Raw genomic sequence first — 19,411 nt, 5'->3', positions numbered from 1 at the left:
AGAGTACTAGAACATGAAAATCGGATTATTAGATCAAAAGTTGCTCCGTGTGATCCGTTTTTTTTTTTTTAAATACCACCAAGGTTGGCATGGTATTTAGGTTCATTCTATATTTAACATTTTCTTTCCTGTAGACTGCAACAGCATTTTTATTCTTTGTCTCAATGTGGTCACTTCCAAAGTATTTGAAAATATAGTAATGGAATGAAACAAATTATTCAGTTAAAGTCAATTTTATTTTGAAAACTGTCACTGAAATTTAGGATACTTCTCAATGAATTTTATTTACAGGATGCTTATAACACTATTTTTACAAAGCATTACTTAAAATAGTTCTTTTTACACAAATATTGTGCAATTGGTAACACTAATGAATCCTAGTAAGTTCTTCCACAACTTTGACAATGTCATCAACGGTTGCATCTCTTTTCATACCAGATCCATCATCATACTAAAATGAAAGATTTATATAATAAAAAAAACCTTAATGCTACTGATAAAGAAATAACACGAAGTGTAATTTAAAATTTTGATATCAAATAATTTTTTTTATGATTTAGAATGTAAACATGTTGATTATTGGCCACTTCCTATGAATTATAGGGAAAAGGTGCAACCCTTCCAATTAGATTAGATATTAACCAGATTATTTTCAAAATGACATTGGAAATTTTATACTCATACGTAGAAACCATATTCATATACAACTAAAAAAAGTTGAATTATTTTTTTTTAATTGTTAAAAAGTGTTAGCAAGATACATACTGAAAAATAATGAATATTTTTATTAATTTTATATAGTAAGTGTCATGTCAAGTTACTATTTTAATAGGCTATTATTTAATTGATGTAATTCTAAAGTAATTTATTTTATCATTCTTTTGCTACAGAATAAAGTTTGTCGTGTTTAAAAGTAGTCTAGTATATGCATACTGTTGCAAAAAATTTCCCTTTTTTTTTCATAAGATTTTCTTTGGCCCACTATGTGTATTTATAGGGGAAAACAACATGGAAAGATATCACAATTTCTTACAAATTTTATATGGTTATAACTAATGTTCAATGAAAGAAAAGCTGCCAAGCCTTACAAAAATAACAAGAGCTCAAAAAGAAAAATGTAGATTTTTAATTATCAGTTATTTTTAAAGCTCAGCCAGGTGCCTTTTAAAATTGAATTTTATGCACCAAAATTGAGTTAATAGCATAAGGAAAAATGAGTTTTTTGTATTTATTGGGATTTCAGAACCTCCTAGAAGCAGGTGAGATACTAGCCTATTGAATACTAGGTGATTAACTAGCCTATTGAAACTATTATAATGGTACTTTACAAGGAAAGAGTGTCAAAATATATCAATATTACTTATTCACATACATGCATTTGACTGATTTTAATCAATTCATGCCTGCCTACATAAATAACAGAAAAAAAGATATTTGATAGGAAGGATTAAAGGATACATTATTCACAATGAATAAATAGTTTCAGAATTTTTAGTATGATTTCTCACTTTTTTAAGTCTACATTTTATTTTTTAAAAAATAATAAAATTTGCCAGGTGAATCATATTTTCAGAAAATAAAAATCAATTTTTTACACATGTTTTTCCAGTTTAAAAAATCAAACATTTTTCATCAATTGTAATTTTTAATAAGGAATAATGAAGGAGCGCTTTTTGTGTTCCTGCCTTCGACACTGTTCTGTATACATATAACTGAATGCAACTCAAAGAAATATTTATAAATAACTAGAAACTCACCTGAACACCTTCCACAACCTTTTCCATTTGTTGCCTATTTAAGTCGAGAAAACTTTCAATGAGATCACCATCGATAAAATTAGATGCCAATTCTGACTTCCTTTCAGTTGAAAAAGTTCGATAACTACAGACCAAGTCAAGGAAGGTGAAAAATAAATATTGGTTTAATTTTTATAAGTAATTAATTGAAGCAAAAGTAAACAGTGTGTTCAGGAACATAAACTAGTAAAATCAGGGTAAAATGCATTTCCACATGTAATGGAGAGGTAGTTAGGAACTTATGTCACTAACCACTCCCCTGATAATCCAGAGTTAACTATGGTATGTATATATTGCAAATATTTATTATCCTGAGATAACTTGGACATAGCACAGTTTTTCAGTACTTTTTGTTTTATCATGTTTTTACTCAGCCAGAAGCAAAAATAATAATCTGCTGTAATTTGCCAAGTTTAATTTGGGAGTTTTGCTGTTGGATTGTGGGACTGCAAACATGTTTTTTACGACTGTGTCTACAATGGCTGCAGGAGATTTACACAGAAAAAAAAAAAAGAGTAAAAAATGGGATATCACTTCTGGCATTTAAGAAAGTATCACTTCGTGTTGTCCCTTATTTTAAAAAATGTCATAAAAAGACTAATATTTCATTTACATGCAAAAAAATTAAAATTTAAACTTAAAACTTTACGTTTTATTTTAGTTCCCTGTATTTATTAATAATTAAAAAAACATGATTTTTTTCTTCAACAAAAAATTGGTAAGGAAATTCCATTCATATAAATAAAACAAGATTCCAGGGCATCAAGATGAGCTGATGTGACAGGTGTTAGGTTCAAAGTTTTTCTCTTTAACACAGCACATACAGACTAAAATATTATAAGACAAGATAAAAATACATGTAAGAAAATAAAGTAAAGGATACAATGAATGTGTAATTTTTCCAACTGATTTAATCACCCGGGTAAGATTATTTTGGACTGACAGCAAAAATTTATAATATTCTTCAGGTATTTGTGTCACCAAACCTATGTTTAAGAAAAGAAAAATATATATTTTTTATTAGTTCCTACGAGTTAAATCTATGAACTAAACAAGACTGAGTTCTTTATCACATTACAGTAATTTCATGAACAGTTAAATAAGCTATTTAACCTATTATGGGTCTGACGAAATATTTCATCATGCATAAACTGTTACTGCAATTGGCATGTCATTTTTCGTCATGAAAATTACTTGAGATTTGATTACATTATTTACATACAAATTGAATAAAAGTTTATTCACCTAGTTGAAAAGAAAGAAAAAAAAATATCTGCTGGTATAATTTAATGTACATTATACAAACAGAATTAAAAAAAGTTCTATATACAAGAAGAAAATTTTTTACATATCTAATAATTTAAAATTTTGAATTTCCGGGAATTGTATTTAAGGCTATCCTAAATAATCTCTTTGTAAGAACTAAATGAGGAAACTATTAGCAATGAACTTTGAAATAAAATTTGACATAAATCTGAAACAAAGCATAGATTAAAATGTTAAAATTTCTAAATTTTAAAATATATGTTCACAGTTTGCATTAATCTATCATATTCACATCAAATCGCATAACTCCTTATTCACAATAATATAATTAATTATCAAAATGAATTACAATTTATCACATTTCCTAAGACAAAAATTTAAATTATGTAAAAAACTTAAATTACATTTACACATAAGTAATTTATAAATTACATTTATATATTGATTAGTAATGTAATGTATTGATGTCAATGTATTAGCTTTGCTGATCACCTATAAAACTATTTCACTTACCAATAGCACCATTAACACTGCCATACAACACTGATCCTGTGCAAGGAGTAGTGCTTTCACCAGGATGTTGCATTACAAGAGAACCTAAACAACAATAATAAATTCCACTTATTCTCGCTATAGGTATTAATTATATGTATGACAATAAGAAAAATGGTGTAAAATGCATAACTGTTCAGCTAAACAAAAAACTATTAACATTGCTAAAGTTACATACAGAAAATATATATAAATTTTGCTTGCACACTTTAGAACTGTTCGACATCGTGTACTTTACAAATCTTAACATCATGTAACTTACAAAAAGACAGCAATGTAAAAACAAGGATTTTCTCACTCTTACAGTGTTATAGTCACAAGATGAATTAATAGATTCAGTGTTGTGCTAATATAAGCAATTTAGATAATTCAATGCAATTTATGCAGTTAAACCTTCAAATAATCTAACAAAATTCAAATATCACCTTTTCGAAATACATTAACCATTTCTCCTAGATGGAAATGTCCTATTTCTGGCAGATGTTGTCTCTCTTCATCTGTTGTAGCAGCACTGCAAAAATATTAAGTTACTGAAGTTGTAGTAGTTATTGTTCTCATAGTTATTAGTTGTAGTACTCATAGTTATTGAAGTAGATTAATAAAAGTTCTGATTCTAAGGAATTTCTAGTTCAAGACTAATAAAATCAGTTACTGTATCTGTGTAACATATAAGCAAGAAATTTTTTTATAATAAATATTCATAATAAATAAATAAAAACAGAAAAGAAACACTTATTGAAAAGTAGTTGGTTATATTTTTTTTAAAAGTGAAACCAAGTTAGATTCAATACTTAACTCAAAGGTTTTCTTAACTTTTAATTTGTAAAAAAAAAAAAAAATCTCCAAGAAATATAAGAGCTGTGCTTAATTTATTACTCCACAAAGGTTTACCCTATAATCAAGGTTGCAAGCAAGCACAATTACTTATGATCAAAATATTGTTTGATGTCCTATTAGTTGTAGATCAATATTAATTATACATCGCTAACTGTAAATTAAGGTAATTTATAATCACAATAAAATTTTCATTTATAATAACAATTACTTTTAATAAATTAAATTTTGCTTAATTTTCTGTGTGCTGATGGTACAAGGAGAATTCACACATGATAAAATATCAGATTACTGCTTCGATTTAATTAGAAAACATCGTTTAAATCAATGTTAACAGACCTAAAACTTGACCTTGTAATTTATTTAAATTAATTAGTTTTTTTGTATGTTTTAAATATATCTTCTCAAACACAGATAAAAATATCTAATTTCCTCTATCTCAATTTATTTATGTTGTTATAGCTAAATACAAGAACAGCCTGCTAAGTTTATTGGACAACTTGAATTGAAGTTGTAACACTATTTCTTTTGATGCTTTTATTGCAGCTATATATTTTTTTCCTTTCTATTTTCTCACTTTAGATTAAAAGCTGAACTAGATCAATCAGATTTAAAAAAAGGAAAATATTATTAACAAAAAGTACTACACATAAAAAGTAACAATTATTATGAAGCTAAATTGTTTCAACAGCTCTGATATTTTACAAAAATGTTTACCTGTCTTTTTGACAAACAAATAAGTTAAAAGAATTTTCAGCTCCTAAAACAGTATCATCATCTAAAATCTCTATAGCTGTCATCCAATTCGGTTGATGATCTCTTGCAATCTGAAATAAAGGCAACATAGTTTTTAACAAAAAGAAGAAGAAAATTTAAAAGATAACAGATGAAAAATTTAAAAAAGTTCAATACAATAGTTGGCATAATTCTAAAAAATAAGAAATAGAATTAAAATTTATATTATTTATTGGCTCGTAAATACAATGATCCTATATTGACCTACTTTTGACAGTTTTTCATATCAAAATTGCTTCCTATTGCTCATTCATGTGCAAAATTTTGCATTCAATAAGAGCAGATTTATATCATATATACGTTTATACATCTTGCTTAGTTATAGTTATTAGACTATTATTGTAATTTAAAACAATTTCCAACTCTTATAAAAACTTCTAATCAAGTTCTATTTCCCGATTTCTAAAACCATAATTTGAAAGGCAATATCTATTATTAATTCTTAAGCAAAAAATAAGATTTTTAAACCAAAATTAAAATGGTTTTAATAAACTAATCTTAATTTGTCATCTATAAACTTTTTTAACATCTAAATGAAATAATCGTATGAGTAATGAATTGTTAATTTAATACCTAGTAAAGAAATGACAAGATCTGACGAAATGACAATGACAAAGATCTGCTATTTTCAGATTACTTTCTTATCAATACTTAAAGAGCTTAGAATGTTATTATTTTGATAATGTATGTAAAATTTTCATAAAATAGTTTTGTTGTTTAATTCAAAATAATTTCTCTTATAAATATTTTGAAAATATGCAAGGGAAATTCAATTCAAGTAGTTTTAATCAAATCATCAATCAGGCACTAATTATCATTACTCTCTCAAACATTAATATTTGTGCCATTATTTTTGAAAGTGGAATAAGTCTATTTTGGTATAAGCTTTTAAGGGTAGTGTTTGAATGAATTGAATAATATTGGCAAAGGTTAATCAATTTGGATGATGCTTTTAATCCCGTAATAACATAAATGTGTTAAACTAGCAAAATGAAACAAGTTATTAAAATTATAAAAAATAAATAAACATCCTTTCAGCTCCAATAAAAGGGTAAACTTATTCCACTTTCAAAAATAATGGCTCATTTTTAAATTTCAGATGATTTTTAATATAAGTTCAAGATGACAGCTAATGTTTCTATATGGTCTTCATTGGAGCTTATTTTCAGTTTTATTTCATCCACTCCTGTTATAATTTATTTATTAAAGAGCCAAAATATTAAAAGCCCGTGAAGTGAAAGATAAAGAATTTTATTCAGACCTCATTACCCATGAATCATCCTACATTATATCATGTTAGGGATGAAGTTTGAATGTAAGGAGGCTTTTTCAATAACAGTCAATAATCTAGCATATGATTATTTTTAAGAGTGACCTTTCCATATATTGTTAATCAATCAAACATGTTATGTGTAACATATAATTACATGTTGATAATTAATCAAACAGGCACACTGTTAAAGTAAAATTTTTGGAAACAAAACTTCCTTCAATAACAAATGCTCGGGAAAATATAGGTCAAAAATAGCAGTGCATTTTGAAAAATCATTTAACATTTTAAAATAAAAGACGTTATTTGTAAACAAGTCATTAACACTATTAAAAGTGTAAAACGTATATTACTTTTCTAAAAAAAAAGTGATTTTGAAAATGTTAAGTTTTTATATTTATTTAGAGTTCACAATTCACATTTTTGTCATATCAAATTTTCTTGTATATTTATGGAACATTAGTTTCACTGTTATCATTAAAGGATCAAGGATTTAAACCTTTTAACCATAGTATTCATTACTTGATCATGTAAATTTTGAAATCTAACATGAAGCTTTTGTGACAAGTTTCAAAATGAATAATTTTCTATTATCCCCTCCTGCAAAAACTTCTACTATTGTGACACACATTTTTTTTAATAGAAATATTTAGAGAAAATTTTTTCCATAATTTACAATTCAAAACGAGAAATCTTTTTTTCCCCTCTTTCTTTTTGCAAAAGTTAATTCAGATAACTTTTAGAATTCAATGTAAATTGCGTACTGAGAAAAATATTTTCAAGGAAAACAGTAAATATTTGCAAATTTCACAATTAAAAGCTTTTCTTACAACTAAAAGATCATTCAGATCTTAATTTTACAAAATTTGACATGTATTATTCCTTTTTGCTTGTAACTTGCGTTACTTTAAAAAATTTTCTTTAATGAAACTTTTATTTCTTAAAAAGGTTACAAAATCAAAAGGGTAGAAACAGAAAGAAGTATTTTTATTAAATTAGTATATACAATATTTGTCATTAAAGAAAAAAAGCTATTTTCTGATGTAAAACAAGTTGTTTTCACTTACTTCTTCAAAGCTACCTTCCAGTGGTTTGTAAACTAATAAAGCCATAGACCTCATGATATCACCGACTAGAATGAAGTCCCCTTTAGTTTTTACAAAAAGAGCAATAATATTGTTGAAGTAGCTACATTCATTGTGTAGTTCTTTTTCAGGAGTCCATTCATATAACCGGACTGTACTATTAATTGAAGCTAATAGTTTGCCATTAAACTCAACTATGCAATATGGAGCACCTTTAATCTCTTTTTCAGCTACTTGTGTTAGTTTACCTAGAGTAAAAAAGAAGTGAAGAAAATGAGCAAGCAAAAATTACGCAACATACATACATGGTTGGGGAAAAAAATATCTACAATAACTATTTACCATCTTTCCATTGAAATATCACAAATCGACCTTGTTTTGGCTCAGATTCATCTGAATTTATAATAGCTGTACCAATTATATAATAAGTATTTGGATCATCTCCAAGTTTTGATGATATGATACTAATAGCAAATTCATTGGGCAAAAATTGGTGAGCATGGAGTACTGTAAAATAAAGAATTATCATATAATAATGCTATAACTCTAACAACAATGATTATGGAAAAAAAGCTAAGATAAATTTTATTAGCCATTATACAAAACTATAAAAAAATGATGGTATATACATTTACAAAACTCAAAAAGCTAAGTAAATTTCTGATAAAAAAATATCATTCATTTGTTCTATTAGAATAGATATTGTTATGTGGACAGTTTTAGTTTATTATTAATTTATGGAGTATGAAAATCTTTATTTATTTACTATTTTTTTTTTTTTTGATAATTACTTCTAATTATTAGTTTGAATCTAAGATAAAAATAGTCTGCAAGACCAATTTTTATTAAAATTAAGACACCAGATTAATAAATTTAGTAAAAGTTAAACTGTTAATAAATTTTTAAAAAGTACAATTCACAGCTAACTATTTTACACTTCTAATTTAAACTCTCTAGACATATACAAACAATACTAAAATTTGTACATGAATACAAAGTCTGCACATGCTCAGAAGAACTTTAAAGATCAAGATTTCTATAACAAAATACTAGAGTTAAAATTCATTACTTTAGTTTTATTAGTCAAAACTTAATGGAAATTACATAAAAAATATATAAAGAAAAAGAATTTAATTTTTTTTTAAAATTCTGGTATAATATAAAATATATAGTATAGATTATTAGAGAAATAAAATAATAAAAAAATATACATACATTAAACTAAACTATGATCCTGAGATTTGGCTTTTTAAATATATATATATATATACTTTTCATTTTTTTACTAGTGGCAGTGCAATAACTATTGAAGTGATTTAGAAGGCAAATACTTAATTTAGTTTTCACCATCTCTTAAAACAAGAGAAGCAGGTTTTCTTTATGTATGTTTAAAATATTTAAATGTATTGGTAGTTAAAAGAATATTGAATAAAATTTGAAACATTATTCAAGAGTGAATGTAAAACTTTTGCTACCAAATTAAATACATATATATAAAAACTTCCAAAAAATCCAGAAGAGTTGGCAGCTATGATATTTTCTTTTGAGTCTTAATTACTCTGGATTTATTACTTTCTTTAAATTAATACTGTAGGAAATTTACTTTTAAAATTTACATATATGCTATTCAAAAACAGCTGCCTAAATTCTTTAACATATAAAACATAAAAATTACCTTCAAACGTATGCTGATCAAAAATAAGCAAGCTGTGAACATCAACTTCTTGGCCGCAATCATCTGCAGTTTGACCTGTAGTTTGCAGCTTAATACTAGAATTCATTGTTGAACTACAAAGTAAAGACATAGGTGAAAATAATTGAATTATTTAAATGAAATCATTTAAAAGTAGATTGTATTCTTACCTAGCAGAAACACTTTGAGCTTGAGTACTGGCACTTCGCCTCGTAGGAGTAAGTCCACAACTGTCATGAAAATCTATTCTTGATGTGATAACACCAAATGTTTGTGTATTCTCTTGATAGGCAATTCTCCTTTTAAGTATAAGTCAAATCAAGTTAGTGTTAATAATGTATGTAGTTTATTTATATGTCATTTGTTAACAATTTAACAGGGCATACTCAAAAGCATTTGTAGCTTGACCAAAAACAAAAAAGCATTAAATTTGGAAAAAAAAATTACACAAAAATTTTTATATCACAAACTCGCTAATAGGGAGAAAATGTGGCATTGGTGTACCTCTAAGTGTGAAATAGAGAGTTTGTTTAAGCACAAAGAAACTCACTATAGCTCGCTTGTAAACAATTTACCTCTTCTGACTGATAGAGAAACAAGCCACAAATAAAAAATAATCAAAATGAAACACTCAGAATTCGATATAATTTTATTAACCTATTTATAATCAGTTAATTTCACACAAAATAACAAATATTCATATTAATCAATTGCAGGTGTCTATATTTAGATATAATTTAATTATATCCAGTGGTACATATTTGTATTTTTTAAAGTTTCAAATAATAATTAAAATTACAGACTGGGTGAAAAGTATGCAAATATATATAAATCTTGGTTAACATTTGCACATGAATTTGAGAGGTTTAGCTAACTTTGTTCTAAAACTAGTAAGCAGATTAAATATTTTTTTTATAATTATTGAAACAAATAATTTCATGATTATATATTTCTTTGAACATTAGCAATTCTGGTTTCAGTTAAGAAACAAATTTGACAGGTAGGTCTCATTTGGTATTTAAATAATTAATATTTGTGCTTAGTTAGTAGACTAATCTGAATGAATTAGTTGAGTGAATTAACTGCTTAATGTAACATTAAGGACAATGATAACAGTGATAAAATACAACGATAACATAACAATGATAAAATACAATTTATTTTCTTACCTGGGAGATTCACCCAGAGGAATAGTTCTAATATGCAGTTTCTGAATTTCATCAATAGTTCCAATTAAGAGAGAATTATCAAATGACAATGCTAAGCTAAATTAAAAAAAAAAAAAATTTGTTAATAATTCAATTTTTTTTTATAAAAATAATAAAATATATTTAGTAAAGTAACAATAATATAATAGTGATAATGACATTTTTTTAAAAATATTTTCTTTCTTTAATCTTAAACTTAACTTGGTTAAAATATAAAATACATATTGACTTTCTGGCACAGAAAAGTGGGTTTTCATATTGGAGAAGAAAAAAAATAATTGACAGCTAATTTTTTAAGTAATATTTCCACAATGCACAGCAATTAAAGATGGAATCAATAAAAAGATGAAGAATTATGTAATAAAAAAAGTAATCATTTAATTTTTTCTTATTTAAATAAGTATTTACAGGACAAGATTATTTTATAAATATTAAAGTCAATATTGCGGAAATAAACAAGAGCTAGTGAGCTGTTCCAATGAGATAAATGTGCTGTTTGTTTCATTCCAATGCAAATCCTACAAGTTACAACTAATCAATTTTATTAACACATTATAGAGCAACAGACAAATACTGAATAGTAATCTACATTACTCAGTAATCAATATTTCGGTCAAACAGTCAAATTGACAAAGAAAGTTTATATTTTTATTAGCATATTTGATATATAAATATTTTTCAACCATATTTTTTATTAAAAAAAAAAACATTTTACTGTAGAAGTCTAAAAATAATAATAATAATGCAAAGCTGGTGAGAAGAGAGCATATTTCATGAATTAAAATAGTCAGTCAGAAATAAAATCACATTAGAATTGGAAGTCAATAACTCACCTAATGATAGCATTTACATCTTTAGTACTTAATACTCAATAATACTATGGCCGTTTGTTTTGTTAATTAAATAATTAAAATCTTTGAGTATCACACATCTCAAATAAAAAATCAAGCTTGGAAGAGTCCTTTTTAGTATTATAATGGCGTAAGATATTAAATTCTTATTTGCCCTTATTTTCAAAGAGTCAACATTTTTACCTAACATCCATAAAAATGCTAATTTGTATTAGAACAGCTCGTATTGAAACTAAGTTTTTTCTCTCCATAGATTGTTAGCCAGATTTAACAATGAATTTATTCAAACACCACTACATGAATTTAAGTAACAGAATTACCAACCAATGGTCTATAAGAAGTTATATTTTAAGGCAATTCTAAAGCAATTATTGGGGTTTGGTTAGCAGTAGCAAAATGAGAGCTACGTCTCCTACACACTGGATTAAAATTTGATTGATGATTTTTTTTACTATTTATAAAATTATTTTGTATAACAGAAATCTTTAGTACAATCTATGAAAACTATTTTATCTATAGAAATGCAAATAATCTTCTTAAAATTAAAAGTATTACTATCCTGGATTTCAATGACAGAAAAAAATAAAACTATATGAGCAAACCATAGATGGATTTAATTTTAAAATAAACCAGAAAGTTGCAAATGATTTTACACACCAGACACAAATTTTACTAACTTATGTCTAAACAGTATGATCATCTCTCGCTCTTTTTATTTTGAAATTTAACCCTTTACTAAAGTTAATAATCTTCCTCAAGATAAGAGAGTAATGATTTAAGAATAATCAATCGAGCAGACCTGTCTGGATATCCTTCTGAGTTCAAAGGGCACATATGGCTAACTTCTTTAAGATTGACATTTGAAAATACAAGTTTATGATTGCTAGAATATATCACAGTAGGACGATCAGAACAAGCAAACACATTTGTCGTTGCAAGAGATCTAAATGTTTTAAGAGAAGTAGGCTGTGTTCCTAAAGTAACCTATAAATAAAAAAAATATATAAGCATAAAGAAAAAAAGAAAAAAATATAAAACATTTTTAATCTTGAATGTTTATAAGAATTATTGTAAGAAGCCTCATTTTTGTTATTTGTTCTGGGATAACATACATTTATTATTTTTACTTTTATATAATTTTTGCTGCACTAGAAAAAATTTCCCTTGAAAATAAAAATAAAATAAAAACAGACTAATAGTGAGTTCCTATATATTGTGATCCTTTCTAATTCAGTTAAGAGTACTTTTGGTTTATACTATCTGTTATAAAATTTTGTCCATTAAATTAAGAATTATATATACCTATAAAAATTTCACTTTTAAATGAGCTAACTCTTCAACAGTCTAAACGAATTATATTATTTTAATAAGTACAAATTAAAAGTCAAGTGTAAAATGGAAAAAATCACTTAAGCTAACTTATTTCACAAAATAATTCCATTTCCTATTTAATTTTTTTAATTGATCAGTACTTCTGAAAACATAAAAAATGAATATTAAAAAAGAAAATTGACTTTATATTAACGCTTTTGATTGGAAAAGTTCTTTAAATTTTTAAAGACTAAATATTTGTAAATTCAAAGTTTATAAATTCCAAATATTTTAAATTGTGAAATATTTGGAAATTAAATTGTGAAATATGTGAGTAATTTTTCCCAAAACAAGTTTTTTTGAAAAAAGCATTTGAAGCTTTATTGGACAAAGTCAAAATCACTTTATTTATAGGACCTATATTTAAAAAATCAGTTATTTAATTCAAATGATTAAAAGATCAATTATTAAAAAAATCAATTATTTAATTTAAATTATTTTAAAACTATACAAGCATTTCTTAAACACACATTTTTACCCCCAAAACTACTTAGATCAAACAACTTTATTAGATAAAATTAGCAATAATTACAACATGAACATTGAAATACATATTTAAAATCAACAAATGAAATAATCTTAAAACATACTTTTTTCCTATCAGCAAGTGCACGAGTCTCAGGATCTATTGTGAAATAAAATAAAGAGCCATCACCCAAGGCACAAAGTAAATACTGTGTAGTTTCAAATGCTGCAGCTAGTATAGACCTTGGAATAATATCTAAACAAATTAAAAATACACATTTAATTAAGACATTAAAGCAATAACCTTGTAAAAATAAAAATTCTAGTCACTAAAATAGAAACCAATAGATTAAACTGTCTAAATGCATATTTCAGTTATGATGGCATATTAGAATAAAATAATCAAACGAGGAAGGATATAGCTCTCTAAGTAATAAATATATATGACATTGAAAAGAGAGCGGAAATAAAACTAATCACTAAATGAATAAACTTTAAAATTTTGCATAAAATATCTAGAAAAATCAAAAGCCATCTACAAGTTAGTTTCTATAAACATTAGAAGATCTTTATAAAGCAAACCTTGAAATGTGAGGCTTAGTGTAATATAGAATTCTATTACATTACACATATAAATAAATTGATATGATGATTAAACACATTATTAAACTTACCAATTAAACATAGCAATACATATTTGGAACACAGAGGTATTACAGCTTTAAAAAAAATTTTTAAATACTAATAGTTTAAAACACAAAAATATGCACTAAGTATTTATTATTTACAAAAATTAATTAAAGTATCAAGATAATTAGAACTAAAAATCAACAAATTTATCAATTTTGGTTTGCTTTAGAGATTGTTAAGTTAATACAGTTAATCGAGAATAGCAGTTTATAGAATTAACTTACATAGATCTTCTACTGAAAAAGCATACTAATAAAACAGCTACAAATAAACCAGATGAGAAGTAATAAATATATTTCAAGGAATCTTGAAATAACATAGTCAATTTAACAGTTTATTAAATTATAATAAAAGTATAAAATGACATTTAAATATGAAAAAAAAAAATTTAATACAAAAAAAAAAAATAATAATAATATACTTACCACCTCCTAACATTTCTTTATGCAATTCTTTTAAAGATGGAAGTGAAAGAATTCGAATAGAGATGTCTGTCCAACAACCAACAGCACAAATTGATGTCTTTTCAGAAGTATCCAGTGGGTTGACATCAAGACAAGCGATTTCAAATTCTAACACCGTATGGCTACACAAAGTAGAAAATTTAACTCTTTATTATGTAGTGATTCTGTAGGTTTAAACTAAGCTTCAAAACTGCCAATATATAAATAGGGTCATTTAGAGCTAACATAACTTAAAATTTTAAAAACAGTCAACTTAATGGCCATTAATAACTGTTCTTTACATAAATTGCAGCCAAGAAATTTTCCTCATTTCCTCCTTCCTTCAAGACTGATGTGAAACTATAGAGATTATACAGTGCTAAATTCAAAGAAAAAAATTTAAACTTTTAAGTATAAACCCCATGAGCAGTTACTCATTCAAGAGGAGAATATTAATATCCAATTCCTTTTGCACTTTCAAGAGGATACCTCTGAATAAACTTGTCTTAAAACACTGTTATGCTTTCTTGCTGTCAAAACAGATTATAAAAAAAGAAGTGAGAAATTCAGAAAAATAAACTGCACTGAAAACAGAATGAAATGCTAACAATGTTGCATTTATGAAAAGGAAGCATTCAAATTAATACAGATATATTTTCTAATACATATATGTTCATAGAATCTGTATTATATAAAACGCTAATACGTACGTATGTATGTATCAATAAAACCGATGATATTTCTTTTCTCGCGCTGGCAATTGTTTTCATTTTTAATTGAATGGATTCGGCGCGCAAGAGCACGTAGTGAGCAACTAGATAACAATAACCAGAGTGAGCATTATCAGGTTGCTCAATTCAGATTCATGCACTAAAAACATGACAATATTTAATTTAAACTCAATTAGGAATTAATTAATTAATTGAAGTGAGAATGCTTTAAAAGGCTGCTGTTGAATTGATATTTTTCTACTGGGAGCTACCTAAACGTCTAAAAAACGTTTAAGTGTTTGTATTGAATGCATTGAATTTTTTTATATTTCGCGTTTATTTATGCATTGCATTTTCACGTTTTAAAATGCAGAATATTAGTGAAGCAATATTTGATAATTTATTTTGCTAATATGTTTCTTATTTAGCTAATGTTTTGATTTTTTCACCATGTACAATCTAAATAGCTAATATACTTTTTTAAAAGCCAATAAGAACATTGGTAGAATTCATCTACATAAGTACAATACTATGTCTTTGATGATAAAATACTATGTATTTGATGATAATATATTATGTCTTTGTGCTAGAACACTGTGCTCATTGGCGAGCGAGCGCAGCGAGCCATGGTTCACGGCGTGAACCACATAGGATTGCGTAGCAATTCTCGGGGGTTGGCGAGCAGGGGGCGGAGCCTCCTAGTACATATATATTTTTTTAAACTTCTAACTACGAAATGAATGAGTAAGACATTGATCATTATTTTAATATATTTGCTGTCTACATAAATTTCAGTTGTAATTGTGGAATAACAATTTATTTTACAGAATAAATTTTTAATAATACTTTCATACAAAGATATTAACTATCTCTGAATATTTTTGAGAAGTTTAAAAAAAATTTCTGCATTAAAAACTAGACGGTAAAAATAAATATGTACGAAAATTAGATCTTATCCATTTCATTATGGTTCAAATCACATACATAAATTTAAAAAAAAATATGGTTAGAATACTGTACATGACACAAATTAGACTATAATATCATTTAAAAGCACTTAAGATTTTATTTTAATATTTAATATGATTTTTAATTAACTAGAGTTGAAATAAATTGATACAAAAATCTAATTTATGATACTGTACAGTTCATTAAATTGAAACAAAGCAAAAAAAGAAATCTTCTACAGGATACATTGTCTTGTATATTTATAAACATGTAGTTCAATTTTAATGTAATGCTCTTAACTCTAAAATACTTAAAGATTGATTAACTGGGCAAAAAACTTCCTCAAATCACTTAATTTTACAACATTAACCTTGATAATAATTTTTTTAAATGTTTATTCAGAGCTTTAAAACGATCATTAAAAAGATTATTACCCCACTTGTCTCAGTTCCTCTTCAAAAATTTCAAAGTAATATAGATCAGTTCGGAGAGCCAACACCAGTTGAGAAGCATTAGCAGATACAACACATATTGTCTCCCCATGAGGTGGCATCCATTGACTCAAAACCTTTTTAGTTGGTCTGCTGATTAACCTAATTGAAGTTGCAGTAACCTGTTTAAAATATAAACATATCTGTTTCAAATGATATCAAAATATAAATAATGCTTTTTGTATTACAAACAAGGAAAAAATAATATTTAAGTTAGAATGTATAAAAATTTCATATTTTACTGAAACTAAAACTAAGGGAAATATATTTAATACTTAAATTTACTTGTTGATATGATATTCTTAGTTTTTTGAAATATTCAATAATTATTTAAGTAAATAAAAATGTGATATCTGAAACAAAAAAAAAACACAAAAAAACACACGTGGATAGGAGATTTTTTGAGCGTATAAAATAGACATATAAGAGAATCCTGAAAGCAACACTCATCCTGCTACATAATATAAATTTAGATAATTTTTTCAGATTAACAAAATTGTGAAAATGTCCATCATACGTTTATATACCTCTTAGATGGGAATAAATGGTAATTTGCTATAGCTTATAGCTGTTTTATAAATTAGAGTAATTCTGTAGAGTAGCTAGATTTTTATGCAAGTAGCAATAATCATTAAAGAAGAGATAAGAAACCAAACATAGAGAAAGAAATTATAAAAGAAAAGAAATTATTAACCTTATAAGATAGAAATTTAAAAAGAGTGCTACATAAGTAGCAATTTCATGAAAGTGAAACAATTACTGTGATATCACTAATTTTCATCATTTAATTGTAGAGATCATTTTTAACTGTAGAGAGTTGGAGAAACAATTTTATCTTTAAGTATTAAAATAAATTTTAACTATAGGCAAACACACCCTACATATTACTTTAGAAATAAAACTCACTTGAATGATTTGATCAAAGCGAACATTTGCACACAAATATGTTTGCTGACTAATATCAATTCCAGATACATTAGTTTCTTCAACTTCTTCACCAGCCATAGTCAAAACCCTGCAATATTTTAAAAAAATGTCAAGAGAAAGCGTTCATTTGATTTGATCCAGATTATGAAGCTATTATTACGTATGGGTGTGTATATATATATCTTTCCCCTACAAAAAAAAAAAAAAACTTTTTTTTGACAAAATTGCGTATTGTAAAAAAACTATACAAACTTAGTTCAAATAGAAAACCATTAGTTTAAATAAAATTTATCAAGGTAATTTTCCAATTGTTTCATTAACACTAATAACAGACATAAAAGTGAGAAAAAGAACAGAAAGTCTGAAAACAGCTATCTCAATCGAATCAAGAAAAAAAAATAATAAAAAATTATGTGAAATTATTTTGCTCAAAAAGAAAGCATTTAAATTACTTACATTTAAAGTTTCCTTTTTTTTTTTCAATCTGTGTGTACATTGAGTCCAAGAAACTCTTAAGCTTATGAGTAATTAAAATAATAACAAAATAGCATAGAAACATTAATAAAAAATGTCAGAAGAATCTCAAACCAGCAACAACTTTTTCTTACATCAAAAACAACTATGAGAGTATAATAAAAGGAAAAATCCTTATTATATTTGACTATGTTCAAAAGGCAACATTTTTATATTAAACTATTGTTTACATATTCTATTTATATAAACTACTGTTTACATATTAAACCATTGTATTGTTTATATATAGGCACTTTGACCTTCTTTGATCTTTTTTTAATAGTTAACCCAAACACAATGTTGTTTTTATTTTCTTCCTTAACTGTGAATTCGTATTTTATTAACTGAGGCAATGTTGTAACAGAGAGAAATGCACAAATTTGGCAAAGTACTTATCAGCCAATAACATTGAAAAAGAACATAAAACATTCCACAATTACAACACAGTTGAAATATCTTTGAAAGTGAATTTCCAATAAATTAAAATTTGACTCACCTCGTTTGACCAACAAATGACAATATTAAAGTATCATCATATTTGTCACTATCGACTCTCAAGGGCCACAAACCTTTAACACCTGGAAGGTCAATGCTTGCATGCTCATGAATACCAATACCATTGCGAATTATACGAAGTGAACCTTCCTTATAAGCACCAGAACAAGTGACCAACTAAAAATAAATTTTATACATCAAAAATTCATCTAATTGCATATCTACAAATAACATAGTAATATTAATAAAGTATAGAGTACAAGAATTTTACTCTAAATAGGTAGGTAGATTAAAAGAAAAAGGAAAGGTTTTAAAATTTCCAAATAATCCCCTTTTTAAAAAAATTATTTAAGAGCATAACGTGTCAAAAAGCATCTTCCAGCATAATAAATCATATGGAGTGAAACTTTAGAAGAGATTTAATAGAATTTCAAGTGAAAACAGAAAGAAAAAAAATATTTCTTGAAAATTTCACACTTATTCTAGATAAAATTTACTAGATATTAGAGGTTAAAAAAGGAAATCTTTGCAAACAGCAGCCATTTTTTTAAAATTTTTTTATTGAAAACTAAATCAATTCCATCTAGAAGTGTGCAGAGTTTGATAAAATCAGTGCATTATTATTGTGTTTATGATAATTTTTCTAGCTGTAAGCCCATAATCACTCACTAAATTTACGAAATCTTTCGATCACAATCTTTTTAAAATGTATTACTTAAATGTTATTTTACTTATTTAAAGTTTGAAAATTAAAATATTTTTTAATATTGAAAGGATTTTTTTTTTAAAATGCTTTTTCTTGTTCTTTAATTCCTGTAGCCCTTTAAGACTTGACATGTTTGCAAAAAACAATTTTAAAAAGTTTTGAATTGAAAAGTTTTGAACTTAGAAATTGAAAATCTCAGTTACATGAACAGACGTGCCAACCTAGCAAAATTAACATTCAGGAGTTTCCCTAACAAGAATTCAGGAGATTTCAGGAGGGGTAAAAAAAGGTGCATGGTATGC

The 19,411-nt window shown here is 25.9% G+C and overlaps 1 protein-coding gene across 1 annotated transcript in view; it reads right to left on the bottom strand.

Annotated features, from left to right (window-relative positions):
• Window positions 1–214: 214 nt before the first annotated feature.
• Window positions 215–19,411, bottom strand: part of pic (DNA damage-binding protein pic) — a 39,588-nt gene continuing 20,391 nt past the window's right edge. Inside the window, exons 9-25 of the mRNA XM_016049053.3 lie at window positions 18,405–18,580; window positions 17,375–17,483; window positions 16,412–16,590; window positions 14,302–14,462; window positions 13,312–13,442; window positions 12,150–12,334; window positions 10,461–10,556; window positions 9,462–9,590; window positions 9,274–9,386; window positions 7,941–8,105; window positions 7,581–7,846; window positions 5,166–5,275; window positions 4,040–4,125; window positions 3,576–3,659; window positions 2,680–2,782; window positions 1,758–1,881; window positions 215–451 (exon numbers count right to left, since the gene is read on the bottom strand). Coding sequence (XP_015904539.1) covers window positions 368–451; window positions 1,758–1,881; window positions 2,680–2,782; window positions 3,576–3,659; window positions 4,040–4,125; window positions 5,166–5,275; window positions 7,581–7,846; window positions 7,941–8,105; window positions 9,274–9,386; window positions 9,462–9,590; window positions 10,461–10,556; window positions 12,150–12,334; window positions 13,312–13,442; window positions 14,302–14,462; window positions 16,412–16,590; window positions 17,375–17,483; window positions 18,405–18,580 — 2,301 coding nt within the window. The 3' untranslated portion in view covers window positions 215–367. The remainder of the gene's footprint in view (window positions 452–1,757; window positions 1,882–2,679; window positions 2,783–3,575; window positions 3,660–4,039; window positions 4,126–5,165; window positions 5,276–7,580; window positions 7,847–7,940; window positions 8,106–9,273; window positions 9,387–9,461; window positions 9,591–10,460; window positions 10,557–12,149; window positions 12,335–13,311; window positions 13,443–14,301; window positions 14,463–16,411; window positions 16,591–17,374; window positions 17,484–18,404; window positions 18,581–19,411) is intronic.

This window comes from Parasteatoda tepidariorum, chromosome 3 (genome assembly GCF_982258835.1).
Source record: "Parasteatoda tepidariorum strain Cologne lab strain chromosome 3, Ptep-v5.0, whole genome shotgun sequence".
Lineage (NCBI taxonomy): Eukaryota > Metazoa > Arthropoda > Arachnida > Araneae > Theridiidae > Parasteatoda > Parasteatoda tepidariorum.
Note: the sequence above shows the minus strand (reverse complement) of the source record. Positions and strands in the feature narration are given on the sequence as shown.